General features: G+C 36.4%; 2 protein-coding genes across 6 annotated transcripts in view; both read left to right on the plus strand.

The window, feature by feature from the left end:
- The window catches only part of fras1 (Fraser extracellular matrix complex subunit 1), a 294,733-nt gene extending 288,019 nt beyond the window's left edge, over window positions 1-6,714 (plus strand). For all 3 annotated transcript variants that reach the window (XM_042420806.1, XM_042420807.1, XM_042420808.1), the window contains 4 exons: window positions 385-551; window positions 1,040-1,245; window positions 3,178-3,324; window positions 4,564-6,714. In XM_042420806.1, the coding sequence (XP_042276740.1) occupies window positions 385-551; window positions 1,040-1,245; window positions 3,178-3,324; window positions 4,564-5,145 (1,102 nt within the window). In that variant the 3' untranslated portion in view covers window positions 5,146-6,714. The remainder of the gene's footprint in view (window positions 1-384; window positions 552-1,039; window positions 1,246-3,177; window positions 3,325-4,563) is intronic.
- Window positions 6,715-8,089: 1,375 nt separating this feature from the next.
- On the plus strand, window positions 8,090-19,326 carry anxa3a (annexin A3a). Of its 3 annotated transcripts, none has more exons than XM_042421493.1 (14): window positions 8,090-8,136; window positions 9,704-9,738; window positions 9,832-9,879; window positions 10,027-10,114; window positions 11,050-11,144; window positions 12,343-12,456; window positions 12,573-12,663; window positions 13,294-13,373; window positions 13,881-13,937; window positions 14,025-14,118; window positions 14,211-14,306; window positions 14,492-14,550; window positions 15,721-15,843; window positions 18,172-19,326. In XM_042421493.1, exons 2-14 carry the CDS (start codon window positions 9,724-9,726, stop codon window positions 18,229-18,231), a joined length of 1,020 nt encoding a protein of 339 aa, XP_042277427.1. In that variant the 5' UTR covers window positions 8,090-8,136; window positions 9,704-9,723; the 3' UTR covers window positions 18,232-19,326. The 3 variants fall into 3 exon arrangements, 2 of the variants coding, with proteins under 2 accessions (XP_042277427.1, XP_042277428.1); XR_006098158.1 differs by lacking the exon at window positions 8,090-8,136 and having other exon boundaries at window positions 9,696-9,738; window positions 18,172-18,287; window positions 18,444-19,326; XM_042421494.1 differs by lacking the exon at window positions 8,090-8,136 and having other exon boundaries at window positions 9,694-9,738; window positions 18,444-19,326.
- Window positions 19,327-23,495: the final 4,169 nt, after the last annotated feature.

The raw sequence follows: 23,495 nt of genomic DNA on the forward strand, positions 1-23,495 counted from the left end.
CCTGCAGCGAAATACTGCAGCTACAATAACAGGAAGTTCATCCGCTCACGATGGACAAGTGTCAGTTTTAGCAAAAACTCGTCATATACAGCTGAGAAGTTCTTACAAAAATGTGATATAAATTCGTGTACTTAATAAATAATTGTAGGCTTCATTGTCCCAACTGGTTTTCCATCATTCTTTAACTGGTATAACTGTGAAAAAACATTAAATTTCATTCTACACAGTAGTAAAAACATCTTAAGAACACTGAAGAATCTCTGTTATAGAGCCCAAACAGTCTTAGTTTGATAATGACATGTGTTAAGGAGCCCGGTGCATTGTGGGAACAGGAAAACAAATCAAAGTACAGCCGATAACCTTAACGTCTCCTACTTCGACCAGGTTCCTGGTGCCGATCGCCTTCCAGCAGACCAACCGTCCCGTCCCCGTCGTTTACTCCCTCAACACGGAGTTCCAGCTGTGCAACAACGAGAAGGTCTTCATGATGGACCCGGCCAGCGCTGACGTCTCCATGGCCGAGATGGACTACAAGGGAGCGTTCTCTATGGGTACGACAGGAGGTTCATAGCACAGAGGGAACCCTTTAAATAAGATAATTAGATAATTAGTGAAGAGTGATGAGCAGCTTTTTGGTTTAACTGAATTTGAGGATTTCCTGCTGACATGTCCTTTCACAATAAACTGTCCTGTCAGTTTTGTTTTGATGACTGATGCAATAAAAGATCTAATGATCATAACTTTTCAGTCATATACAGATAAGTTATATATGTATATCATGCATCCTGCAAAAAGTTTTTGTGTGTGTTTTATTTAATCCATTTATTTTTCTTTAACTGTTTAAGGTCGTTCAGCATTTCTCCATCAGTGTGTGTGACTTAAAATGATCAGAATATGACTGACTGATTATTACTAACAAGTTCAACCAATGCATCGAGATAATGTTGTAATCCTCTCTTCATTTAAGAGCACAAACTCAAACATTTTAATCATGTATAGAAATAAAAGGAAAACAACTTTCCTCTGCTGCCCCCTGCAGGTCAGACTCTGTACGGCCGGGTGTTGTGGAACCCTGAGCAGAACCTGAACGCGGCCTACAAGCTGCAGCTGGAGAAGGTTTACCTCTGCACCGGCAGGGACGGCTACGTTCCCTTCTTTGACCCCACGGGGACGCTGTACAACGAGGGGCCTCAGTACGGCTGCATCCAACCCAACAAACACCTCAAACATCGTTTCCTACTGCTGGTACAAACATTTATTATTATATAAAACACTTCTCCATGTTTTCTGCTTTATTTTGCTTTGATCTGTGTATGTTGGAAGAAACTAATTCAAAAAGGGTTAGCTTAAATTAACCTTCCTCAATTAAATAGATAGATAAAAAGAACTGTTTTGTTAAGGTTGTCAGAATAATTTCATTTTAATAATTTAATTGCATCACCTTTAGTAGGATATAGTCATTTAATACCCACCACTCTGTTGCTCAGAGTCTTTTTAACTAATTAAATAACTGTGATAACTGCTGTTAATGAAACAGATCACAGTAGAGGTCTAAAAGTGAAGAAAATGTTTATTTAGTATTAAGAGAAAACAACAGAAGCAGCTTATTAACACAACAAGTAGAAAACCGTTAAGAAAACAAAGAGGCTTCTTACAAAATATGATCAATCTGTGAATCATTTATAATAATCAGAATCAGCTTTATTGGCCAGGTACGTTCACACATACAAGGAATTTGACTCCGGTTTCTAGAGGCTCTAATATATTTAAATAAATATCATAAAAATATCATCAAACAGAAAAATCAGAGTGAAGAACCAGCGTCAAATAGAAACCGGCTTCTTTTAGTCAAAGTAAATAAAGGCTCTTTGTTGTAAACGGCACTCCCCGTCCTCTCACGACAGTGTTCATAGTAAAATAAACAGACTGTAGCAGCTGAAGCAAACCTGCAGCTACAACATTAACACTGACTGTATAATTTAACCTCCACTGAAAGAGGAAACCTTACTCTCTATCCATGAAGGATGTTGTCTGATTAAAACCTGCATGTCTTGTTTAAAATATGTAAAACATTTTCTTATGGAGAGAGATGATGCACCCTTTTATTTTGCATTTCTGTCCTTAAACAGTAGCTTAAAATTGATTTAGTCTTTTGTTTTTTGTGATTTGATGAAGTAAAAGCAATCAATAACTTTACAGTTTGCTGTTTTGCGTAAATAATATAACTTTTTGTTGTTGTTATAAACCTGAACGAACCTTTTCAACGAGTCAAACCTTTTTTTAGTTTAATGTATTTGCTTTAGAGATGACCTCAAATTAGTTTAATCCTGCTGTAATGTTTTATCTGTACAAAGTGAAAGCAAACGCACACACTCACACACTCACACAGATCTTCTCTTTTTCTACCTGCCACACCTGTCAGACCAGTCACCACATCTTTTTTTTTTTTTTTTTTAAAGACATTCAAAGCCTGCGGGTTATTTAAATCACTGACGTTCTTCACCATGCAAATTCTGTCTGGTGCTGCTGTGAACTACACCTTCATATATTAACCCTGCATCTATAGTATATAGATAGATAGATAGATAGATAGATAGATAGATAGATAGATATTACTTAGTCCAGCTTGTCATCCACAAGGACCCCTAGATATTTGTGGGTGTGCACCACTTCATGTCTACCCCAACAGATTTTCACCAGCTCCAGAGGGGGCTTAGACCTGCAGAAATCTACAATCGTTTCCTTTGTTTTTGAGGTGTTTAGTTGAAGTTTTTTTGACTCCAGTCACTGAGGGCTGTTATTAGATCCCTGTATTCGGATTCCTGTCCATTCCTGATACACGCTACAATAGCAGTGTCATCCGAGTATTTCTGGATGTGGCAGGACTCCGAGGTATACAATGTGAACAGGAATGGAACCAGTACAGAGCCCTGTGGAGCCCCCCGTGCTGCTCATTACTGTCCCGGGCATTAATACTAGAGATACTGTACACTAGTCATGTGTTGTAAAAGTTATTTCAGAGTTATTATTTAACCCGAACTTTCAAAATAACCATGTCAAAGAATAATTATTATAATTCAGTAAACACACAGCTACACCTGAACCTTTAATGATAGTAACTGTCATAGTCGAAGAGAACGATGCTGAATTATTCAAACAAATATTTGCTCTCTGCAGGATCGTAAACAACCGGACGTATGTGACAGATATTTCCACGACGTTCCCTTCGAGGCTAACTTCGCCTCAGACATCCTGGAGCTGCAGCCCATGACCGCCATGCCGGGCGTCGACGGCTTTACGATGAAGGTCGACGCTCTCTACAAGGTCAGTGAGATCACCTCAAACTACATCGGTGTCGTCGGCAGCGTACAGTGTTTGTTGTGTTTCACTTGTGAGACGTTTTCTTCAGCGATCAAGTGGTTTGATGGACTTAAAATATTTACTTCTATAACTTAATTTCTCATATATATAATTTTCACAGGGATTTAGAGTATTAGCACATTTTAATTGTGTAAATTGTGTAAAGTCTTATCACAAACTCCCCTTTAGCTTAAGAGCAAAATAATGTAAATCAAATTCTCAAAGGTGTATGGAAGCCTATAGGTGACTATATTAAAATGATAATGTAATCTTGAAAATAAAAATGTAATTCCGCAATAACATTATAATTTTCCACATATTTATGAGTTATTTGAGTAAAAATTAAAATGCCATTACCCTCGGGTGTCCTTGTCAGACCACAAGGCGTACTGGGTATGCAGGTCCAGGGAGGCCAAACCAGGTCACTGAATGAGGAAATAAGTGAAGACTCACCTTGATGAGAAACTGTCAGATTGCATTTTTATTTTCATTTGGACACCAAAAGAGCGTGGTGACATGTAAAATTAAATGCAGTAGACTGGAGGTGCTGTTTGACTTACTTTGTTTGAACTTTGTCCACCGTACAGCCGGTTTAGTCTTTAAAAATGAAATGTCAAATACTGTTTTTATATTCAAATTGTTAGAAAATTGCATTTTAATTTTTCTATTGACTTATGACTTACACTGTTTATATTGCATGTTAATTTTTAAATTTGAATTAACATTTGAATATTGAATATACTGTACAGTGGGCTACGACTGTGTAAATTGGATTATTGCATTTTAATTTTAATTTTTACTCAAGTAACACATACATGGGGAAATATATATATTATAATTATAAATATAAATATATTATCATTATAATGCTATTGTAGAATTACATTTTCCTTTTCAAGTTTACATTATCATTTTAATATAGTCTCCTGTAGACTTCCATAAAGTTACATACTGGCAATAAATGAAAGACCAGGTTAGCGCCTCAAGGAAAATTGGAAATTATCAATTTAGTGCAGTGAAGTTTTTAATAATCTAATGTTATAATTCCCAGATTTGAAGGGAAGTTGGATCTTTTTGTACAGTTCAAACTCTACAATGTGATTATCTGAAGGACCTTTAAAGAACATTAATTGGGATTCTTGCTGGAAAAAGGAGAAGTTTGGTTTAATAGTTCTTCTGTTCTCTCTGTGTGTTGATTGACAGGTGGAGGCGGGACACCAGTGGTACCTGCAGGTCATTTATGTGATCAGCCCGGAGTCGCGGTCCAGCCCCAGGATCCAGCGCTCTGTGACCTATCAGCTGAGCCGCCCCAAGCGCGACCTGGTGGATCGAAGCGGCCGTCTGACTCTCGACGAGTCGCTCATCTACGACAACGAGGGCGACCAGGTGAAGAACGGCACCAACATGAAGTCGCTCCACCTGGAGGCCGGGCCGTCCGCCACCTTCAACGCCCACATGGGCAGCTCGGTGGGCGGGGGCGTGGCCGCCGTGACCCTGCTGGTCCTGGTCCTGCTGGCCTCCTGCTTCCTGTTCCGCCGCTGCCGACGGTCGGCCAAGAAGAAGAACAAGAAGGCTTCGAAAGTCTACGAGGAGTATCCGCTCAACACCAAGGTGGAGGTGTGCATGGACAAGTGTGTGGAGAAGAACTTCAGCACCAAACACTGCACGGTGAGGAACATCAACATCCTCAACCGCAACCAGGAAGCCAACGGCAAGGCCAAGGTCAAACAGGTCAACCTGGAGGTCAAACTCCACAACAACCTCAACGACGGCACTGAGGTCTGAAACACTGAAGAGGAAAAAGGAGGAAGTGAAATTTGAAAAAAAAAAAATAAAAAAAAAGGTATTTTCTAAAAAGAAAGTTTGTACTTAATGGAACGAGATATTTGTTAAAGTATTTTTATACCACTTTGAAAAAGGGAAGAGTGTGATGTGCAGAAAGCGACGCAGCATTTTAATCATTTCGCAACTGAGCTACCTCAGGAACCCACGAACCACTCAGCTGCATGAAACAGCCAAAACATCTGCATCCGATCCCGATCGTCGACAATAAAACTCCTGAATCTGAAACTGTTCACGTCTATTTTTTACTTGACATTTACATCCTTTTTAGCACCAAAATTGGTGACAGGTAGCTCAGACACTGGTGATTGTTTCTCTGCTGCATCGTATCATTTCACTGCTACTAAATGTCACTGCTGCGGAGTGGTAGCCGGTGTAGAGGTCCTCCCTTTCATTCGTTATTAATTACAATAAAAAAATATATAAATTAACTGGGATTTATCAGAATTAAAGTTACATTTTTTCCCGCGGAGCGACTCCTACATGGGCTACAGCTGCTTCTGACCGCTGTGAAAGTATTAAGCGCAGTACAGTGTGCTGCTAGTGCAGAGTGTAAATAATAACAGAAATGAATGATACCTATTCAAGTGCAATTACGCCATAACTTTTGTTAATCCTTCCCTCGTGAGCAGGAGCTTTGTTTGCATTTAAAGAAAAAAACAAACAAAAAACGTGTATTTCAAGCCTTACTTAGAGACATTTGTACTGTCACGTTAAAAAAAAAGAAAAGAAAACAGATAATTCTTCTTGTTTCAGCTCAAATTATTCTTATTTTTTTTTGTTTGTACTGTACTCTGACAGCTGCCAATATTAAGTGCCATGCAGTATTTTTCCTCATGAATTAAAAAAAAAAAAAGAATCATCCAAAGTGTTTTGTTTTTTTTTCGAGAGTGAGAAAGTGAAAAAATTTTTTCCATGTGATTGTAACAAATCAAATTGTTCGGACGATAAAGGTTTCAATCCAGTTCACATGACGGTGTGCTTTTAGCCTTACTACTGTTCTAATGAAAATAATCACTTTTTAAAAAAAAAAAAGAAAAAAGATGTATTTTATAAGACTTGTGTGTCTGTTGTTTGCCTTCGTTCCGCCCAAAGACACAAAATTCCTCACTTATTTTTTTAATGTACGCCCTCTCACGTCTCACTCAAATGTCTTTTTTTTTTTTTAATGTATTATCATCTTACCCTCTTATAATGTATTATGTTATGCCTCAGCTACTGATGTAACCACTGTACTACTTTATAAGTGTATGACACTGGCCGGAGAGAAAACTGAGCACTGCAAAAGAAAACACAAAAAAAACTTATGTGAGATTTGTCTTTCTCTCCATTCGTCTCTCTGATCTTCTTTCAACTGTGTGCCTATCAAATCAAACACTGGGGAACGGGGAATTCTGGGAAATAACATTGTATTTCTGGTGCTATCGTTTCGTGGAAAAATAACTATGATGCTTTCAATATGATGCCTGTATTTGGTGCCTTTTTTAGTAATTAAAAAAAATCTGAAACCCACAACTGTCCTGTTGTTTTTTTAATGTTTATTCATTCTGTTCAAGGGATTTTTGGGGAAATAGTAGAAATCCAGGAAACTGGATTATAATAAGTTTTCTTTTTCTTTTAAGATTTTGTGCAAATATTTTAACATTTTGTACTTGCAGGTAAACATTGAATGTGAGTATTTGTGGTGTTGCTTCCCAATTTGGAGGTTAGAGTAAAGGAAAGCAAGAAAAACACAAACAACAAGACAAATTTGGGGTTTTTTCAGACTAATTTTTGCTTTTTCCTTGTGTATTACTAGAAAAATTCACCTCATCGAGCCCTAAAAAGTATTGAGATAAAACAAAAAGGGGGAAATGATGATGAAGGGTCACAAGTAGTCAGCTTTGTTTTAAGGGGTCACACGTTAAAAAGGTTAGAAAGCGCAGTATGAGCTGATATTACTCATCAAAACTGGGATGTGAAGTTAAGGGAAATGTATGAATTATGTCCAAAGTTGCTGATAAAAAGGTTCAATTAACTTCAAATTTTCTTCCAAACTTTTTGTAAAAGAAAACTTTTACTGTGTCAAACTCAATTTTATTCTCGACAAGATGGAAAAAATCCTGTAAAAGAATCAAAAATTAAACTCAAACTAATGTCATCATAAACACTTTTACAGTTAAATTAAAGCAAACAAACATTAAACACAAGTAAAACAAACAAGATGACTAATTAAAAAAGTAATCTCAAACAAACAGTGATTCAGACTTTCTGCTCATATATTTCTTACGGTACAATTTCATTAAATTTTGAATGCATTTACTTTCAATTATATGCTGGCAAACTTAAGAATTATCTACTCCTATGAATATTACAGATGTGACTAATAACTCATTATTAACTCTCATTATTCTTCAGACTGGTGACGCTCTCTGTCCATGCAGTGAATTACATTCGCCTGTTTAAAATGTTTGACTAAAATAAACTTTTTTAGTTCTCCCCATCTGAACTCTGCTCGTCAAATCTGTCTCTAGATAACAGTTGGCCAGGTAAATGACGGCCTGGTTGGGGTTGTTTAGCTGTACTTTATCACTGTGTTTGTATCATTTATTTGTCTATGGAGCTATAATGTAGGTTTTGTGAGGATAATGGTGTTCATAAGTTAAAAATATTCAAAGAAACATATATATCTCTGTTGTAATAGATTGCTGAAATACAAAAAAAGAACCTAATTATACTGTATTTCATATGAAGGATGGTTTAATTGCTCATTCTTTTTAATAGAAAGGCTTCTACAAGGTAGATATCTGAAGTGTACGAGGCGTCCCTGAAGGTAGCACATGCAGGTATGAAGTGGGCGTGGTCAGCTGACTCTCAGGTAACTCTCAGGTTTCCAGGTTCCACAGATCCTGAAGGTGTGGCAGGAACAGGTTTCCGGCTCAGACAGAAATCCAGGTAAGATTTTCTCTAGTTGATTAAGTTTCAGTAAAGTTAGTTTGACGGTTTAGTGACGTAACAGATTTGTTCTTTTGAGCGAAAGAGTTGAAAGTTTACAGCTGAGATTTGTTCACATGATGTGCTGATCTAAATAATTTTCTCATGAGCTCATTATTACCTGAGGAAAAACCTACTGAACTGCAGTGAATCTATATTTCTCACTTACAACTTGACACTGAGCTTCTCATATTTAATGATATTTTTATTTTCTGTTGTATCACGACACAAAATAGTTTTCCAACAAGGAGTTTAGTGTGAATCTGCTTTGAACTGTGGGATTTCTTTTTAATTCTTCTCTGGTACCATTATAATATTTCCATAAGTTTAAAGTTTGTGATCATGTTTTATTGAATGAGAGTTTTCTGTTTTTCCTTTTTAAAAATGTAAATGTAAAGTTCAGTGTAGTGATGAGTCTTCATTCAGGTTCAAGTTCAGCAGAGCAGCTGATCCTGATCAAACAAAGACGTTTGAACAGGAAGAGGATCTGCTGTTGTTCATTTTAGACAGATGCTACTTTAAAATATATTTTTTCTTCATTGACATATGGAAACAATTACTAGTTCTTCTACCACAAAATGAATCATATAAGAATATTCATCTTATGGTTTGCAGAAGACAAATCAAAAACTTTGAGCCAGGCAGAGTTACAGTTCATACAAACAACAGGTATTAATAGTTTTTACAGCTTTTAGAGAAAAATCTAATCGAATCAATGAACTGTTTGACCTCCTTTGTGAAAACCAAGAAGTTTGGCTTTTTATCTGTAAATTTGTTTTTATGAATATGGAATTTAGCCAGTAAAAAAGATAAGAAAAGGTTTGTAATATATAGATGAGAATATTCAAATTATCTTCTAGTATGACAAACAGTACATGTTTCCAGTATGAAATACACTAAAAGTGCTACAAGGTCAGTTTTTACTTATTACTGGACAGAAGAGGAGGCAGTTGTTAAAGTTAAATGAGTTCTGAGAAAACATTCTGAATTTTGACAAAAAGACTTTATAACTCCAATATTCTTGCTTTAGTATTTTTTATCATTTTAAAGACTCTGATCTTAACAGCCTACAGCTGTCCCAGAATCCCAGAAGTCAGAAGTTTGACTGTAATCTCAGGATTTAGAGTTATTCAGAGATTAATCTGAAGTCAAATAAACTAACATTAGTCAAGTTAACAGATATCAAATAATATTTTTTTTCATGTGGGACTGATGCTGTATCTGCTATTGAGTTTCACTGTAACACTATGAGGAAGCCAATGGAATATCACAGGAAATTAATCATAGAAGAATAATAAAGCAGGGCAATTTAAATGTGAAACTCTATTGACTAAAACAAACACACTGTTGTACAGTGACAAAACAGTGCAAAAATACAGTCAATACAATAAATTTAAAAGTGAATTTAGACCCACATTTTCCTACAGAATAAAAGAGGAACATATGTGAGGACATAGAGCTGCTTGTCACCATAAATAACAAAATAACCATAAATCATGAATATGTATGTTTTGTATTTTCACTACAGAGGAACTAACTGTTGTCGTCATGGCTACTTTATGGGTGAGTCAAATTCTGTGTTTTTATTTTCTGATGAAGTTTTGACTGATCACATTAAAAAAAAACAAGTTATTTATTTGACTTTTCATTCTGCAGGATGACCTGGACAGTCTTGTGAATTCTCCTTCATCCTTCGCAGCGAAAGTAGGTCCAAACTTACACTTTAACGCTATTTTACTGTGTCGTTTATCATTTCACAAAAAGAAATACAAACTGTTAGGCAACACAGAATGACACCTTGTTCTTTAGTGATCAGATGGTATGAATAAATGTTTTGTGCCTCCTTTAAAGGGTGGAGAAAGAGGAACTGTTAAGCCCAAAGCAAACTTTGATGCTAAAGAGGACGCTGTGGCTCTGAGGAAGGCCATTGAAGGACTCGGTACACAATCACACACACACACAAAGACAGGAGATTTCATTCAAATGCAAAGTCATGGCAAGATATCTCTAAAATGAATGACTGAGTTACTGTCAGTCTCTTGTATTATGAGATTAACATACAATGCTAACATGCTAAAGTTAGGATGCTAAAATGCTAGGTGTAATATTAAGAATAAATTATTAATTTTATGATGAACAAGGGCACATTTGGAGATATTCAAAGATGCACATGATAAGCTAGTAAAGTAAAAATACAAAACTAGAACATAGAACGGCACAGAATCAGGTGCTGTCTTGTGTGCTAATGCTAATTTAGCACATTTAGCAATATGTTATCAGCATAATTAAGCTAGCTGTAGGCCTAATATTAATCATTAAAATTATACATTTTATTATAGAGCACTTTTGTAGATACTCAAAAACACTTACATAACAAGCTAAGACAGTAAAATACACAACTAAAACAAAGAATTATATGCTGTATTGTGTACTAATGCTAATTTAGCACACTTAGCCTACTAGAATATTACAATATTCTAGATGTAATATTAATAATAATAATTTGACATTTTAATACAGAGCACTTTTGTAGATACTCAAAGACATTTTACATAAAAATATACAGTAAAAACACTAAACTAAAACATAGAATCATGTGGTGTATTGTGTGCTAATGCTAACTTAGCACATTTAGCAATATGTTATCAGCATAATTAAGCTAGCTGTAGGCCTAATATTAATCATTAAAATGATACATTTTATTATAGGGCACTTTTGTAGATACTCAAAGACACTTACATAACAAGCTAGGACAGTAAAATACACAACTAAAGCAAAGAATTGTTACTGTAAACTTATTACATTTATTTTGTCTGTTTTTTTTTTCATGTTTGTCAATTTACTTTCTCTCTGTTCTTCTTGAAAATATTTCAGGCACCACAGAGAAAACTCTGATTGACGTTCTGACCCACAGAAGCAGCGCTCAGAGGCAGCTCATCTGTGAAGCTTATCAGGAAGCCACTGGAAGAGTAAGATACTGTTTATTCTGGCACTGACACTGTCATCCAGAGTTAATTACAATCTGTATTCATGGTTTAAGACAACAGTTGTATAATTATAGGAAGGCTTTTAAAAACCACTCAGAAAAAGAGCTGCTTCATTATACAACTTTTTTGTGTTGAAATAGGAGCTCTGATTGGAAATATATGTTTACACAGAATATCGTCACTGTGTCAGGGTCCTTGTGGTCACTTTGGGTCGGTTTGGTTTGGTTTTATTCTGTCCTAAAACAACCTACACATAGTACACTTTACCCAACAAGTCCTCCAAACTAAACGACCAAATACGTTGTTTGATCATGTGACTCCAGAATGACACATAGGAGCGTTTTCTAATCTGGCGCCACTATCAGCAGTAATCAAACATCATTTGTCTGCGCTTTCAAAAACTGTTACTAATCACAAAATAATTAAAATTAAAAAATAATTATGTTTTATGATGTGACAACGCTGTGTTTAAGGTCTGGTTAGATTTAGGGGAAAGATCATGGTTTGGGTTAAAGTTACTACTTCCTTAAAGTTAGGCCACCTTCGTCGTCATGGCTACAATAATAATCACAGGGTTAAGGTTAGGGGACGATCGTAGTTACTATTTTTAAAAACCTGCTTGTTCTACAACATTGTTAGCAAACCAAACATGAGCTAGTTTTTCCTCTTTTTATCTCTTCTAGCAGGCGTCAGATTGTTAAACATGGCTGTAAACTACATAGTCGGTGTTTAGGGTGACAACATTTTATGCTTAAGATGAAGGAGTCTGTTTCTTTTTATTTAAACTCTTGCATTAACACTGGTCTAAAAGGCAAAACAAAGACTGACTCAATCAACCAGTCAAACAGATGTTTATTAAGCCAGCCTCAGGTTTAAAAAATGACATCTACAATATATAATCCTGTAATTAAAGTTACAGTTCATCTCTTCCCATCTATCTGACACCTGAAACTATTTTTTAACAGGAGAGTGAATCATTCACATTCTTTGATTTAAGCTCCAACACATTTTATTTTGAAATATTGCCTCGTGCAGCTTTAATGTGACATTTATCTCAGTTTCTGTGTTTACTCTGATAATACATCTATGCTCAGCTGTATGAGACCTGTATGTATTTGTGTGGGTGCGGTTCTGTGTGTTTGAAACGTGACAGACGGTCTCGTTGTGTTTTACCTCATAGACGTTACTGGACGACCTGAAAGGAGACACCAACGGTGACTTTGAGGACCTGCTGGTGGCGCTCGTCACCCCTCCTGCAGCGTACGACTGTCATGAAGTGATGCGGGCGATGAAAGTTAGCTTTGTATACAATTTAAACAACATGGCTAGAACACATTGTGTGAAATTGATAATAATCATATTCCTCAGCTCAGATATAATGTGATAAAGTGACACTGTGTGATGTTGCAGGGAGCCGGAACAAGCGACAGCGTCTTGATTGAAATCTTTGCCTCCAGAACCAACCAACAAATCAAAGCTCTCTGTGACGTCTATCTGGAAGGTAAAGAGCGTTGCCGTTTTTTAAAGACTGTATTTAAAACGGTGAGCAGCGACATCAGAACCAGAAATCTGCTTTATTGGCCCATCATGTTTGGACACATAAAGAATTTGACTCCAGTTCTCAGTAGCTCTCAATGTACTGATACAAATGTAAAGGTATATACACTAAAACACAGAGAGGACATAAACATAAAGTTATTATATACAGGCAATTAGCCCATAAGTTAAAAACAATAGAAAGGAATAAATAATGTATGGGTAATGTAATAGATTATGTGCAGTATATGCAGGTAGATAGAGTATATACACATCTTTGTCCAGTATATACAGTCTGCTTGGATTTACATTTAAAGAATTTGATTATAAACTGTATTTATACTGTATACAGTATATGATTTGTGGGATAGAACAAATAAAAAAAACAGTGAAAACACTAGTGAGTGAAGATCTGAGGCAGCCCGCCGTGAAACCGCTGTTAAACAGATCATTTCCTTTTGTAGATCTGCTGAAGTTGATTCAAAAAGACAATTTATATATTGTCAATGTCACAGAATGAATGTCTGTCAAATTTTATGGCGTTTCATCCTAAAGCATTGAATCATAAGTTCTTCTTGAATGTTTTCCTCCACAGAAACAGAGAAGAAGTTGACCCTTGACCTGAAGACTGAAGTTTCTGGAGACTATTGCACGGCTCTGCTCCTCCTGGCTGAGGTTTGTCGTTGGGATATTAAAGGGGAATAATGAAATATACAACAATATACAATATTATACCAGCAAGGTGCAAAAAGATGCAGAGAAATGGCAGCAATGGCAGTGCAATAATGAAGAAAAACCAAATGAACAACTGAATTATGTGGTTATTCATAATATTCACCTTTTATCCACATTGCACGTCGGTATCACACATCCTTTACCTGCTTGTTCCAACACTTCATTGAAACTAGATTTACACATATATTTAAACCAAAGACATATTTTTAATGGCTGCATCTTCACATCACATGCAAATATTCCTAAACACATTAAAATACTGTATATACAGTATAGCTGTAGGCCTAATATTAATTAACAGTATATACACATTTTAACAACACAACATAAGTTTGTAAAGAGTTTAAGCAGTCAGATGGACAAAAGATGGATCAGATTTGGTGAATTTTGGTGACATCCTCTTCCTTAATTGATGTGATTTAGATTAAAGTTTTGTTTTATTTTCAGGGCAAGAGGGACGAGAGCACCGCAGTAGATGCACATAAGGCAAAAGAAGATGCAAAGGTACCAAACTTCATTCAGCTCAGAATAAAAAGTGGTTTTCTAAACATAATCGTCTCTAAATATATATATATATATTTTTGTATCCAGACCCTTTATGATGCCGGGGAGAAGAAGTGGGGCACGGATGAATCTAAGTTCATTGACATCCTCTGTCACAGAAGCATCCCTCAACTGAGACAAAGTGTGTAATATTTAAACCATATTGTGTTTATAATCTGGACTAGAAAAAAGAGAAAAAGAGTTGTTTTTTACAAATCTGTGTTTTCTGTGTAGCTCTCGTTGAATACAAGAACATCAGCGGAAAAACCCTTCAAGAAAGCATCGAAGGAGAGATGTCTGGAGAGCTGGAGGAGCTGCTGGTGGCTGTTGGTTGGTTAATGTGCTTATTAATATGCAATATATCACTTGGAAGGGTTAAATTCCAAAATACTACACATATGTGCATGAAAATGTTCGCTTGTTTGCTATCAAGTATTTGTTATCTTTGTCCTGAAGAGAAATTCTTCATTTTATCTTTGCTTTTTTTTTTTAAACAACTTTTGTTCGTCTTCCAGTGAAATGTGTGAAGAGCGTGCCGATCTACTTTGCAGAACGCCTGTACGAGAGCATGAAGGTGACTTTACTGTTTGTATTACTTATGATTGTAAAAAAAAAAAAATCAGAATCATCTTTATTGGCCGAGTTTACACATAACAAGTAATTTGACTCTGGTTTAGTGGCTCTCAGTGTATTTACAGTATAATTACACAGTAAAACAACACAACAGTCGTCAGCTGAAACTGTTCCTGTGAACTGTAAACAGGATGCAAATAGAACAGAGAAGTAAAGAGTGATAATAATCATACTGTAGTTGTGTTAACTGAGGAAATGTTATTACTTTTATATGAGGAATATGCAGAAGAGCACAAATAATAAACATATAGTAACATATACTATTAAGTAGTTGTGCAACATTACAGGTGTTTTTACTGAAAAGTTGATCTTCTAAATTAATTTAAAGATCCCCTCCAGACAAGTTGTAAGATGTGTATAAAAGACTCTACTTTGAATAATAATTTGTGTCTTATATGTTTTTCCATTTTAAAAAAAGTTCAATTATTTCGTTAAAATCCTTAAAATTACCTAAAAATCTACTCCTCCTCCCTCATTAAAAATTCCAGAACCAGCAAATATTAATACAATATATGCAAATATATTTAATGTCAAAAGTTTAACTGCTGGACACCAGATGTCTCCTCCTTCACTGTAAAGTTCAGTCTCAGTGTTTGTGCAACTGGAGGCTTCAAGTTTCCACATCACACTTGTATAAGTTGAATGGTGAACCAGGATTGACTCCAAACTATTTGTGAAATAGTTAATTTCCAGATGAATGTGATGAATGTGAGAAAAAACTCTGCACAAACATCATTCTGCACAGTGAAGCTCAAACATCCAACTGTAGGAACAAGAAGAAGAAAACATAACATATATTTAAGTTTCTCCATCTTTTTATCTACAATACAAGAAGAAATCAATTCTGGTAACTTGGTTTTCTGAGATACAAGACCTGAAGTAGGATGAGTTTCACTTACAGGATACAGCTGCTATTTCTATTGTCAACAAATCTCATGTGCACACTGCAAACATGTCACTCAGTGCAACAGTGTGGCTCATTAACATGTCATTAATAGTTTTTGAACAACAACGGAGGTCTACAAAAACCCGCCAGCGTTCTCCTTTAAGAGATAAAATGAGTTTTAAAATGTGTTTCTGTCCTGATGGACTTTGCTGACCCTGTTCTCAGGGCGGTGGAACAGATGAGTCCACTCTGAACCGGATCATGGTGAGTCGGTCTGAGATCGACCTGCTGGACATCAGAGCCGAGTTCAAGAAGCTCTACAGCTACTCGCTGCACTCCGCCATCGAGGTGAGGAACTATTTTACCTTCCTTATGCTTTGTGTCTTTGTTTTACTCATATTTATATTTGTCATCAAAATCTATATTTATCTCTATACTGTTGTAACCAGACTGTACTGGTTTCATTCCAGTACATTTCAGTAAGAGGATACTTGCATAAATTTTGTCTGCAGCAACAAAAATTCATAACAAATTAAGTGTGATCACAGGCTTTGACTGGACTCTGAAGTTCAGATGTGAGTCAACTATTTTGAACGCTTAATAATCGTTTTTAATGATTTATTCATCAAAAACGTCAAACATTTGCTGGTTGCGGCTTCTCAAATGTGAAAGATTTGAAACTTTTCTGTATCAAACATGATAGTAAACGGAAAATCTTTCAATGTTGATCAGACAAAACAAGACATTTGAAGCCCTAGTTTGAGTCTGATCTGCCTGAACTTCCTCTGTGAGTTTAAGTGTTTTCATCAGAGTCTGAAGTATGATCTCACTGACCTCAATTTGACAACAGCTTGATTTGATTTGGAAAACCGATGTGTTATCTGTGAAACCAAATATTTATGAATAATGAATGAATGAGAAGGTCCTCTGAGACACACAAAGACTGAGACTAAATGACTAATCTGTGGAAAAACTGGAGCTTTATAAAGCAAAACTAATCTGTTACAAATATTTGAACACTTATTTTCAGTGTATTTTAATAATAATGATTAGTCGGCTGTTTTACTGAGGAGTAGATCTTCTCCTGGGAAATACTAATTCTTAAGGTTTCTATTTTTAAGTATCTGGTGTTGCTGTTTTCAACGACTGTCTTTTATCTGTTTTTTTTTCTACTTCCTGTTTGCTCAGGTGGGTTTTGTCTCCAGAACTGATCAAAATGATGTAAAGACATAAAAGAAAAAGGAAACCACCCACCTGTTGCAGCCTTAAAAGACAAATTAAAAGACAGTCGATGTGTCCTGAAGAGTAGATTACCAGCTGCAGTTCCTAATATATTTTTAAGGCTGAAGCTGGTTTTGTTTTCTATCTCAGCCACTCTGATGAGTATCTATCCATCATCTGAAGGGACTGTTGGAGTTTTAGTCAGACAAACATTTTCTCAGCTGCTTTTGGAAACAGTTGAGTTAAATTCTTCGGTTCCATCCAGAAACATTTTAATTTTTTTTTTTCTTTTAAGAAAGCACAGTGGAAAAAGTCATGGAAGTTTAGAGAGGAAGAAGCTTAACAAAAACCATATTAGAGTTCTGCACAGGCCGTAAACTGAGACCTGAACCCAGACCAGACCTGCATCTTCACGACCCAACCAAACAGAATCAGACTGCCGAATCTGAACCCGAACCAGAGATTTTATCCATTAAAGACAATTAGCTTGCCAGGCTAATTATGCAACACATAGATTAGTTATACTCTGTCTTTTCCCAGCTGGGCAACACATGATAAACATGAATACAGATGACGGCAGAAATAACCAAACTGGAACCCAACCTGAGCTGGAAGCTTCACGCAACAAAATGACCCAAACTCGCCATAAAACCAAAACTTTACAGACCTCTGTCATGGTCGCGTCAGACAGCAGAACTCTGCTACACATATGAAGTCGTAGCTTATAGTTTAGTTTCTTAATCAAGCTAAACTTTAGCTAGTCAGCCTTTAGCTAGTCTTCCTTCAACAAGTACAGCTCATTTGAGGTTTTGATTTAAGACTCATTAGAGCTGCAGCCTCTCTGCAACAAACCCATAGACTTAAAACTTAAGACTTAGGACTTGATGCAGACTTACATCACAAAAACAAGGACTTGAGACTTGACATACTTGAGATTTGACTCCTTACAGACTTGACTTGACACTTGGAAGCAAAAACTTTCCCAGAACAAAAAAAAAGAAACCCTGGCTGCACGTATCCACCCAGTTTAAATATTTTAAAACAAGGCCTCTGCTCTGAAAGGACTCTCTTTTATGTAAAAAAAACATAGTTAATACAGCTTTGAAAGGAAAATGTTCAAACGCCATGTAGCTTTTAATAGCCAGCATTCATCTTTTCTTGCTAATTGCTAATGACTTGTACTGAACTAAAGAACTTGAGACTTAAGAGACCTCAAACGACTTAAAAAAAGAAAAGTTTGGCAGATACCAGTTTAGTTTAGTATGCGGACAAAAAGCAACAGCATCGTGTTTTAGCTCCTCAGATGATCCAATGATGGATTAAACACATTCAGAAGTGAAAGCTAGTGAAACTAAAACTCCAATGATCCCATCAGTCCAGCTGGATGTTGGATGTGCTGGTCAGAGTCGCTGTTAGACACTTTTTTCTCCTTGCTTGTGTTGCTGTTTCCTCTAGTCGGACCTGTCAGGCGAACACGGGGACTGCGTGAAGGCCATCTGCGGAGGAGACGACTAACTAACCCGTCCACCCGAAGCCCGAGAAGAAACCTTACTTCCTCTTTAACTCACACTGTAGGCTCTCTGTCCTTCTCTCTGATTCTGATACTCGTCTGGCGTGCTTCATCTTCAAACTACTCACTTGTTTACAGCATTAAAGATTGATCCCGTGCATGTCGACAGCCTGAGATGCCAGATGAAGTTTTAATATAAAATTCTGTTTTGTTTCAGTCTGATTGCCACGGGAAGTATGAAAAGACTCTGCTAAAAATTTGCGGAGGAGATGATGAGTCCTAACATCGACGTGTTCTCCTTCCTCTCGCTCTTAGTTTCTCTCATTTTAACATTTCACTGAGTCAGATTTTATCAACGTGAAACATTCACTTCTCTACATCTTCTTATGTTAAATACGAGAGGAAACAGCTTCCTAAACTTCACATGGACTTTATTTATTATAAAAGGAAACACACGCTCAAAAACCTGCTATGAAAAAAACAATTTTAGCAATTTACCATGCTTCATTTATGCGTTAGTAATTTAAAATAGTCATTTTTTCTTCTACCTGCTGAAAACTTGACAACTATAGAAGATGTGATGTGATGTGCAGAGAACTAAAACATCAGACAAATAAATTAAGAGGAGATTTCTTTTCATTTTTTGTACAAAAAAATGACAAAAATGAGTTTGTCCTTGCTGAAAATCTGTATAATATAGGATACACATGTATAAATGGTCGGCCAATCATTGTAATTGAATTCACCGTAACCATAATAATGCTAAAATGATTAGACAATCAATTAATTATTGGATAAATGGCATCAATGGATCAATCAATGGGAATTTTGATCACAGGTTCTGGATTTTTTGGTTCTATTTCATTATTTTATTAACTAAATCACTGATGATGCCGTGCAAAGCTCTTCACATAAAACATAATTAAGTGTAGGATATCCTCTAGAAATTAAAAATAACCACAACATAGGCGTAGAGGGGATTAAAAGAAAACAGAAGACAAATTCAAAGGATAAAATAACACATTTGATCTTCTTCGCTTTCATCTCTTTTATGTTTTTCTTGTAACCTCCAGACATAATAAACACCCTCATGAATCTTTGCTGGTGATGTTGTTTTTTCTTATCGTGTCTTGTCTGCTCTCTATGACACACTGACATACTTACATACAGTCTGGTAGTTCATTAAAGTCTCCAGCAGGGGGCGGGTCTGCGTCAACAACAGGGTTTTAAAGCTTTTTTAAATGTTTGCAGGTCAAAAGACCCATGCGGGGGCTTTAAGAGGCTTATAGAGGCCATATTTAGGGATAGAGATACACATAAATATTCAGTCCTATGTGACTGTTATGTGCCTCATGTCAAAAGTCCTAATTAGTTGAAAAAATGTATGTTTATCCTTTATATGAACAAGTAGTCTCACTGAAATCAGGAAGTCTTCCAAGAATAAAAGAATAATTCATGCATCCATGTATTTTACAGACACTATGAAGTAGAAATACTGCAGTATATCAATAACAATGCAGTACACTGTACTTTCAGTTTTGTGAGATTGCATTTATAGGCATAATTACACATATACATGACAAATATATACTCTACATACTTATATTTAGACTTATATTCAAGAAAATTGTATTTATACTTTATAATATGTAAAAAGGAGTACACATAACATCCACACATGTTCTTATCTTTCTCTCACACATTGTTTTTATGTTCTGCTTTCTTCTGTTTTATTATAATTTGATTGTTGTCAGCTGACTCCAGTGATCTGACTCGCTTGCAGACGATAAATTTGTCATTTTTTGTCACAAATATTTGGCCAACTAGTGTCATTAGAACCACAAATTGGCTGAGAGATTAAATACATTACTGTATGGAGCCACAGTTCTGTGACAGCAGATATAAAGTCTCAAAAATGTGTTTTGTCTCTTGTTTCTTAACTTGGATGTTTGGAGCGTCACTGCGTGAAATGATGTATGTGCAGAGTTTGACACTTAGAAGACTGTTTCCTCATTAATCTGCTGAAAGTGGAAAGTTTCTCTGAAATGAGTAACCACAAAACATGATTTAGAGACGTCACAACTAGGGCTGCAACTAACGGATTTATAGTATTATAATTATAATTTTAATTAGATTCATATGCCAGTTATTTTTTCTCAATTCATCAATTAATTATTTGATCTATTAAACATCAGAAAACAGAGGAAAAAGTCCAGGAAATATCATTTTTCTAACAAGGTAGTTGAACTTTTTTGTGGAAAAACCGAATCAGAGTCAGATTATAATTCCAAGCAAAATCCTTTTAAATGTCTTAAAACATGTCTGGAGGTGATCTCAATATTATTATCATTCTTTTTTTCCCCTCACTTCATTTAAGCGATATAATAGACTCACGTATAGGTAATGCACAATGCTGGAACAGGCTCAACTCATCCATTTAAAGTAAAGAGAAGGTGGGAGAAAAAAAAAAATCAATGTGTCTCATTTGCAGCAGCCTTGAGTGTAATGATGCAGGATGACCTTGTTAAGAGAGACAATATTAGCACACGGAGGTCTATCTGAGGATAGAAACCCTCACCATAGATTTAGCTGTAAGAGATGTTTAATTAGGGTTTAAGCCGTTTCCCCTGTTTCCAATCAACAATAAAAAAAAAACATCAATAACATAGTTTAATTCCCACAGAAATCCCTCAGAAAAAAAAGTTCTGAGGTCTGATATTGGAAAAGCCGGGCAGAGTGACAACAGCCTGAAGGGAGTCTGGTGTACGAGAACCAAACACAGCCTGTTTTACTTTTGGTAAATCTGACTTTAATTCCAAAATGAGGTCTTTAGCTGCTAAAAATTGTGACATCTGCTCCAGAAACAGCAACAAGTAAAACCATGTGTGGTTCCTTTCAGAGAGAGAGAGAGAGAGAAAACACAACTTAAGGTTCTTGTTTGGCAACAATGAAATTCAGATGAAGAACTTTCACCTAAAATGAAATGAAATGCAAATATATATATATATATTTTTTTACCTCAAAATGGGTTGATGCAGTTGAAATCTGTGCAGCCGACAGTAAAAATGTGACTTTTTATAAGTTACACCTGTACTACACACACTTTACTTTAAGTCCTCCTATTTATAAGGAGTATACTAACATTTATTGTCTTGCATATCTTGTATCATGAGTCTCTGTGTTGCATGTTTGAAGGATGTCCTGGATGATATTTTTTTATTAATATTATATATGTTCTTCTTTCTTCATTTTATTAATTGTTCCGCATGCTTATAAATGACCTCAGTGACTCTGTAACATCTGTCCAGGGACTACAGATGAAAAATAGCCTCTTTGCTAACTCTGGTGCATTTAGAGCAATGTTTATTAAACGTACAATATGTAATTTCAGCCGCTAGGGGTCTCTCATTCAAAACAATAACAAAAGACGGAGTGTGATGACGGTGTGAAGTAGCAAGGGATCATGGGAGTTGTTGTCTTCGTTGTTAAATAACCAGCTTCACTGGGATAGGATTACTCCAGTGTTAATCAAGTCTCCTCCTCTCCAGAACAAACGGACCCGGAGATTACAGGTAAAAACACTGAATAAAGCTGTTTCACCTAAAAAAAATCAACGTTTCTCCGATGATGTACGGCGACCACCGGATGTCCGGTACGGGTTGTTAGCCGAGCTGCTGCTAACACTTGTTCGGTTTATTTCTCTTATAACTTTAGATCCAGACGTTTGGTTGGTTTCTCCCGGGAGCCGAATTATCCGCAGAGGTCTCCTCCTCTCCAAAAACAAACGTACATGCAGATTAAAATCATTAAAATACTAATTAAAGCTGTTTCACTTTAAAAAATCAATATTTCTCCGACGATGTTTGCTGACCACCGGACTTCCTGGAGGGGCTGTTAGCCGAGCTGCTGCTAACGTTTGTCCAGTTTATTTCTCTGATAACTTAAAATCCAGACGTCCAATGACTAAAATCCTTCTTCCGACTAGAAGATATAGTTAAAAGCGACCTAAATTTATCATGAAAATGTGGCTTAAAACTGAATAAAAGTCAATTATAACAGTTTCTGTGGAACAACCACAACGCCGATGTATTATCTTGTATGTGTGTAAGTTACTCTTTGGTAGACGCTGTTGTAGCGGACAAACACAGCGCCGCTGTATGCATCTTGTGCGTGTTTACTCTTTGCTAGAGGAGGTATGACGCCATTGACATGCGACCAAATGAAACGGTCCGTTACTTTGATTAAATTACAGATTTCTCTGGGCTTGAAAATTGTTGGAAACATTTGGGATAATGTGAGTACACAACTCAACAAAATATAAAACATAGGTCTAGTTGTTTTTAGACATTTTAATGTGGAAGAATTACATATTATACCTTCAATATATTTTGTCAACAACTATAACTCCTCCTATGGACACTCATAAGTGGAGGCTGCTGTATAAACACACAATGAAAAAAAAAGATTATGTTTTCATAGGAGAAGTTATAACTACTTACAAATACTGCACATTTATATAAACTCATATATGCGTATAACTACATTATAAGGTGTTATAAACAGTTTAATACTGCTAACAAATGCTAAACAGGGGGACTTGCTAAGTCAGGTGAGACGTTTGCTTGCTTCAAAGTGCTTCTTGCTGTTCAGGGACTCGATGTGACAACGTCAGCAGAAAAACCAACGACGTCACAGCTGTCAGTCACTGCAAAAGGCTGAAATGAAATGTCAAATCACGCCGCAACTTTCACCCCCTGCTTCTGCCTGGCTCAGCTTTCCCTGCTGTCAGTGTCATCAAACCCAAAAGTACTCTGAGAAACCGGGCTGCCCGCTCACATCTAGGAAGAGGATGTAACGTTTCATAAATTCCTGGATATTTTATTTATGTCATAAAACACGTCAGCCCCTGTTCCTTCCTAAATGAAATCTACAGACTCATTCATCTTTCCGAAGCACCTACTGCTGCAGTCCTGTGGGGAGCCGACAGTAAAACTCCACGCCAGACACGCTCACAGACTATTGAGGTGGATGAGAGCCTGAAGGCAAAGACGTTTTCCTCATTAAAGCCAAAGTAATCACACAGAGTCCTTCAGTCTGCCCCCTTAACAACCCTCGTCCCCTCCCTCTTTATCTCTACTGAAGGAAAACAAGGAGTGAGGCTGCAGGCCTACATCTATACGTCTCCTTTATCTTCGTGTGTGTGTTCAGTATGATAGTGAAACAGAGGTTTGAAGGGTTATCAGCTTGAAAAAATATTTTTCTAACACTT

The sequence above is a fragment of the Thunnus maccoyii genome, chromosome 9, assembly GCF_910596095.1.
Source record: "Thunnus maccoyii chromosome 9, fThuMac1.1, whole genome shotgun sequence".
NCBI classification, from domain to species: Eukaryota; Metazoa; Chordata; class Actinopteri; order Scombriformes; family Scombridae; genus Thunnus; species Thunnus maccoyii.

Excerpts from the sequence above, each read along its gene's own strand:
- anxa3a (XM_042421494.1), top strand. Across the intron at positions 13,374-13,880 it reads CTCTGCTCCTCCTGGCTGAG|GGCAAGAGGGACGAGAGCAC; the intron begins GTTTGTCGTTGG and ends TTTTATTTTCAG. Across the intron at positions 14,307-14,491 it reads GGAGCTGCTGGTGGCTGTTG|TGAAATGTGTGAAGAGCGTG; the intron begins GTTGGTTAATGT and ends TTCGTCTTCCAG.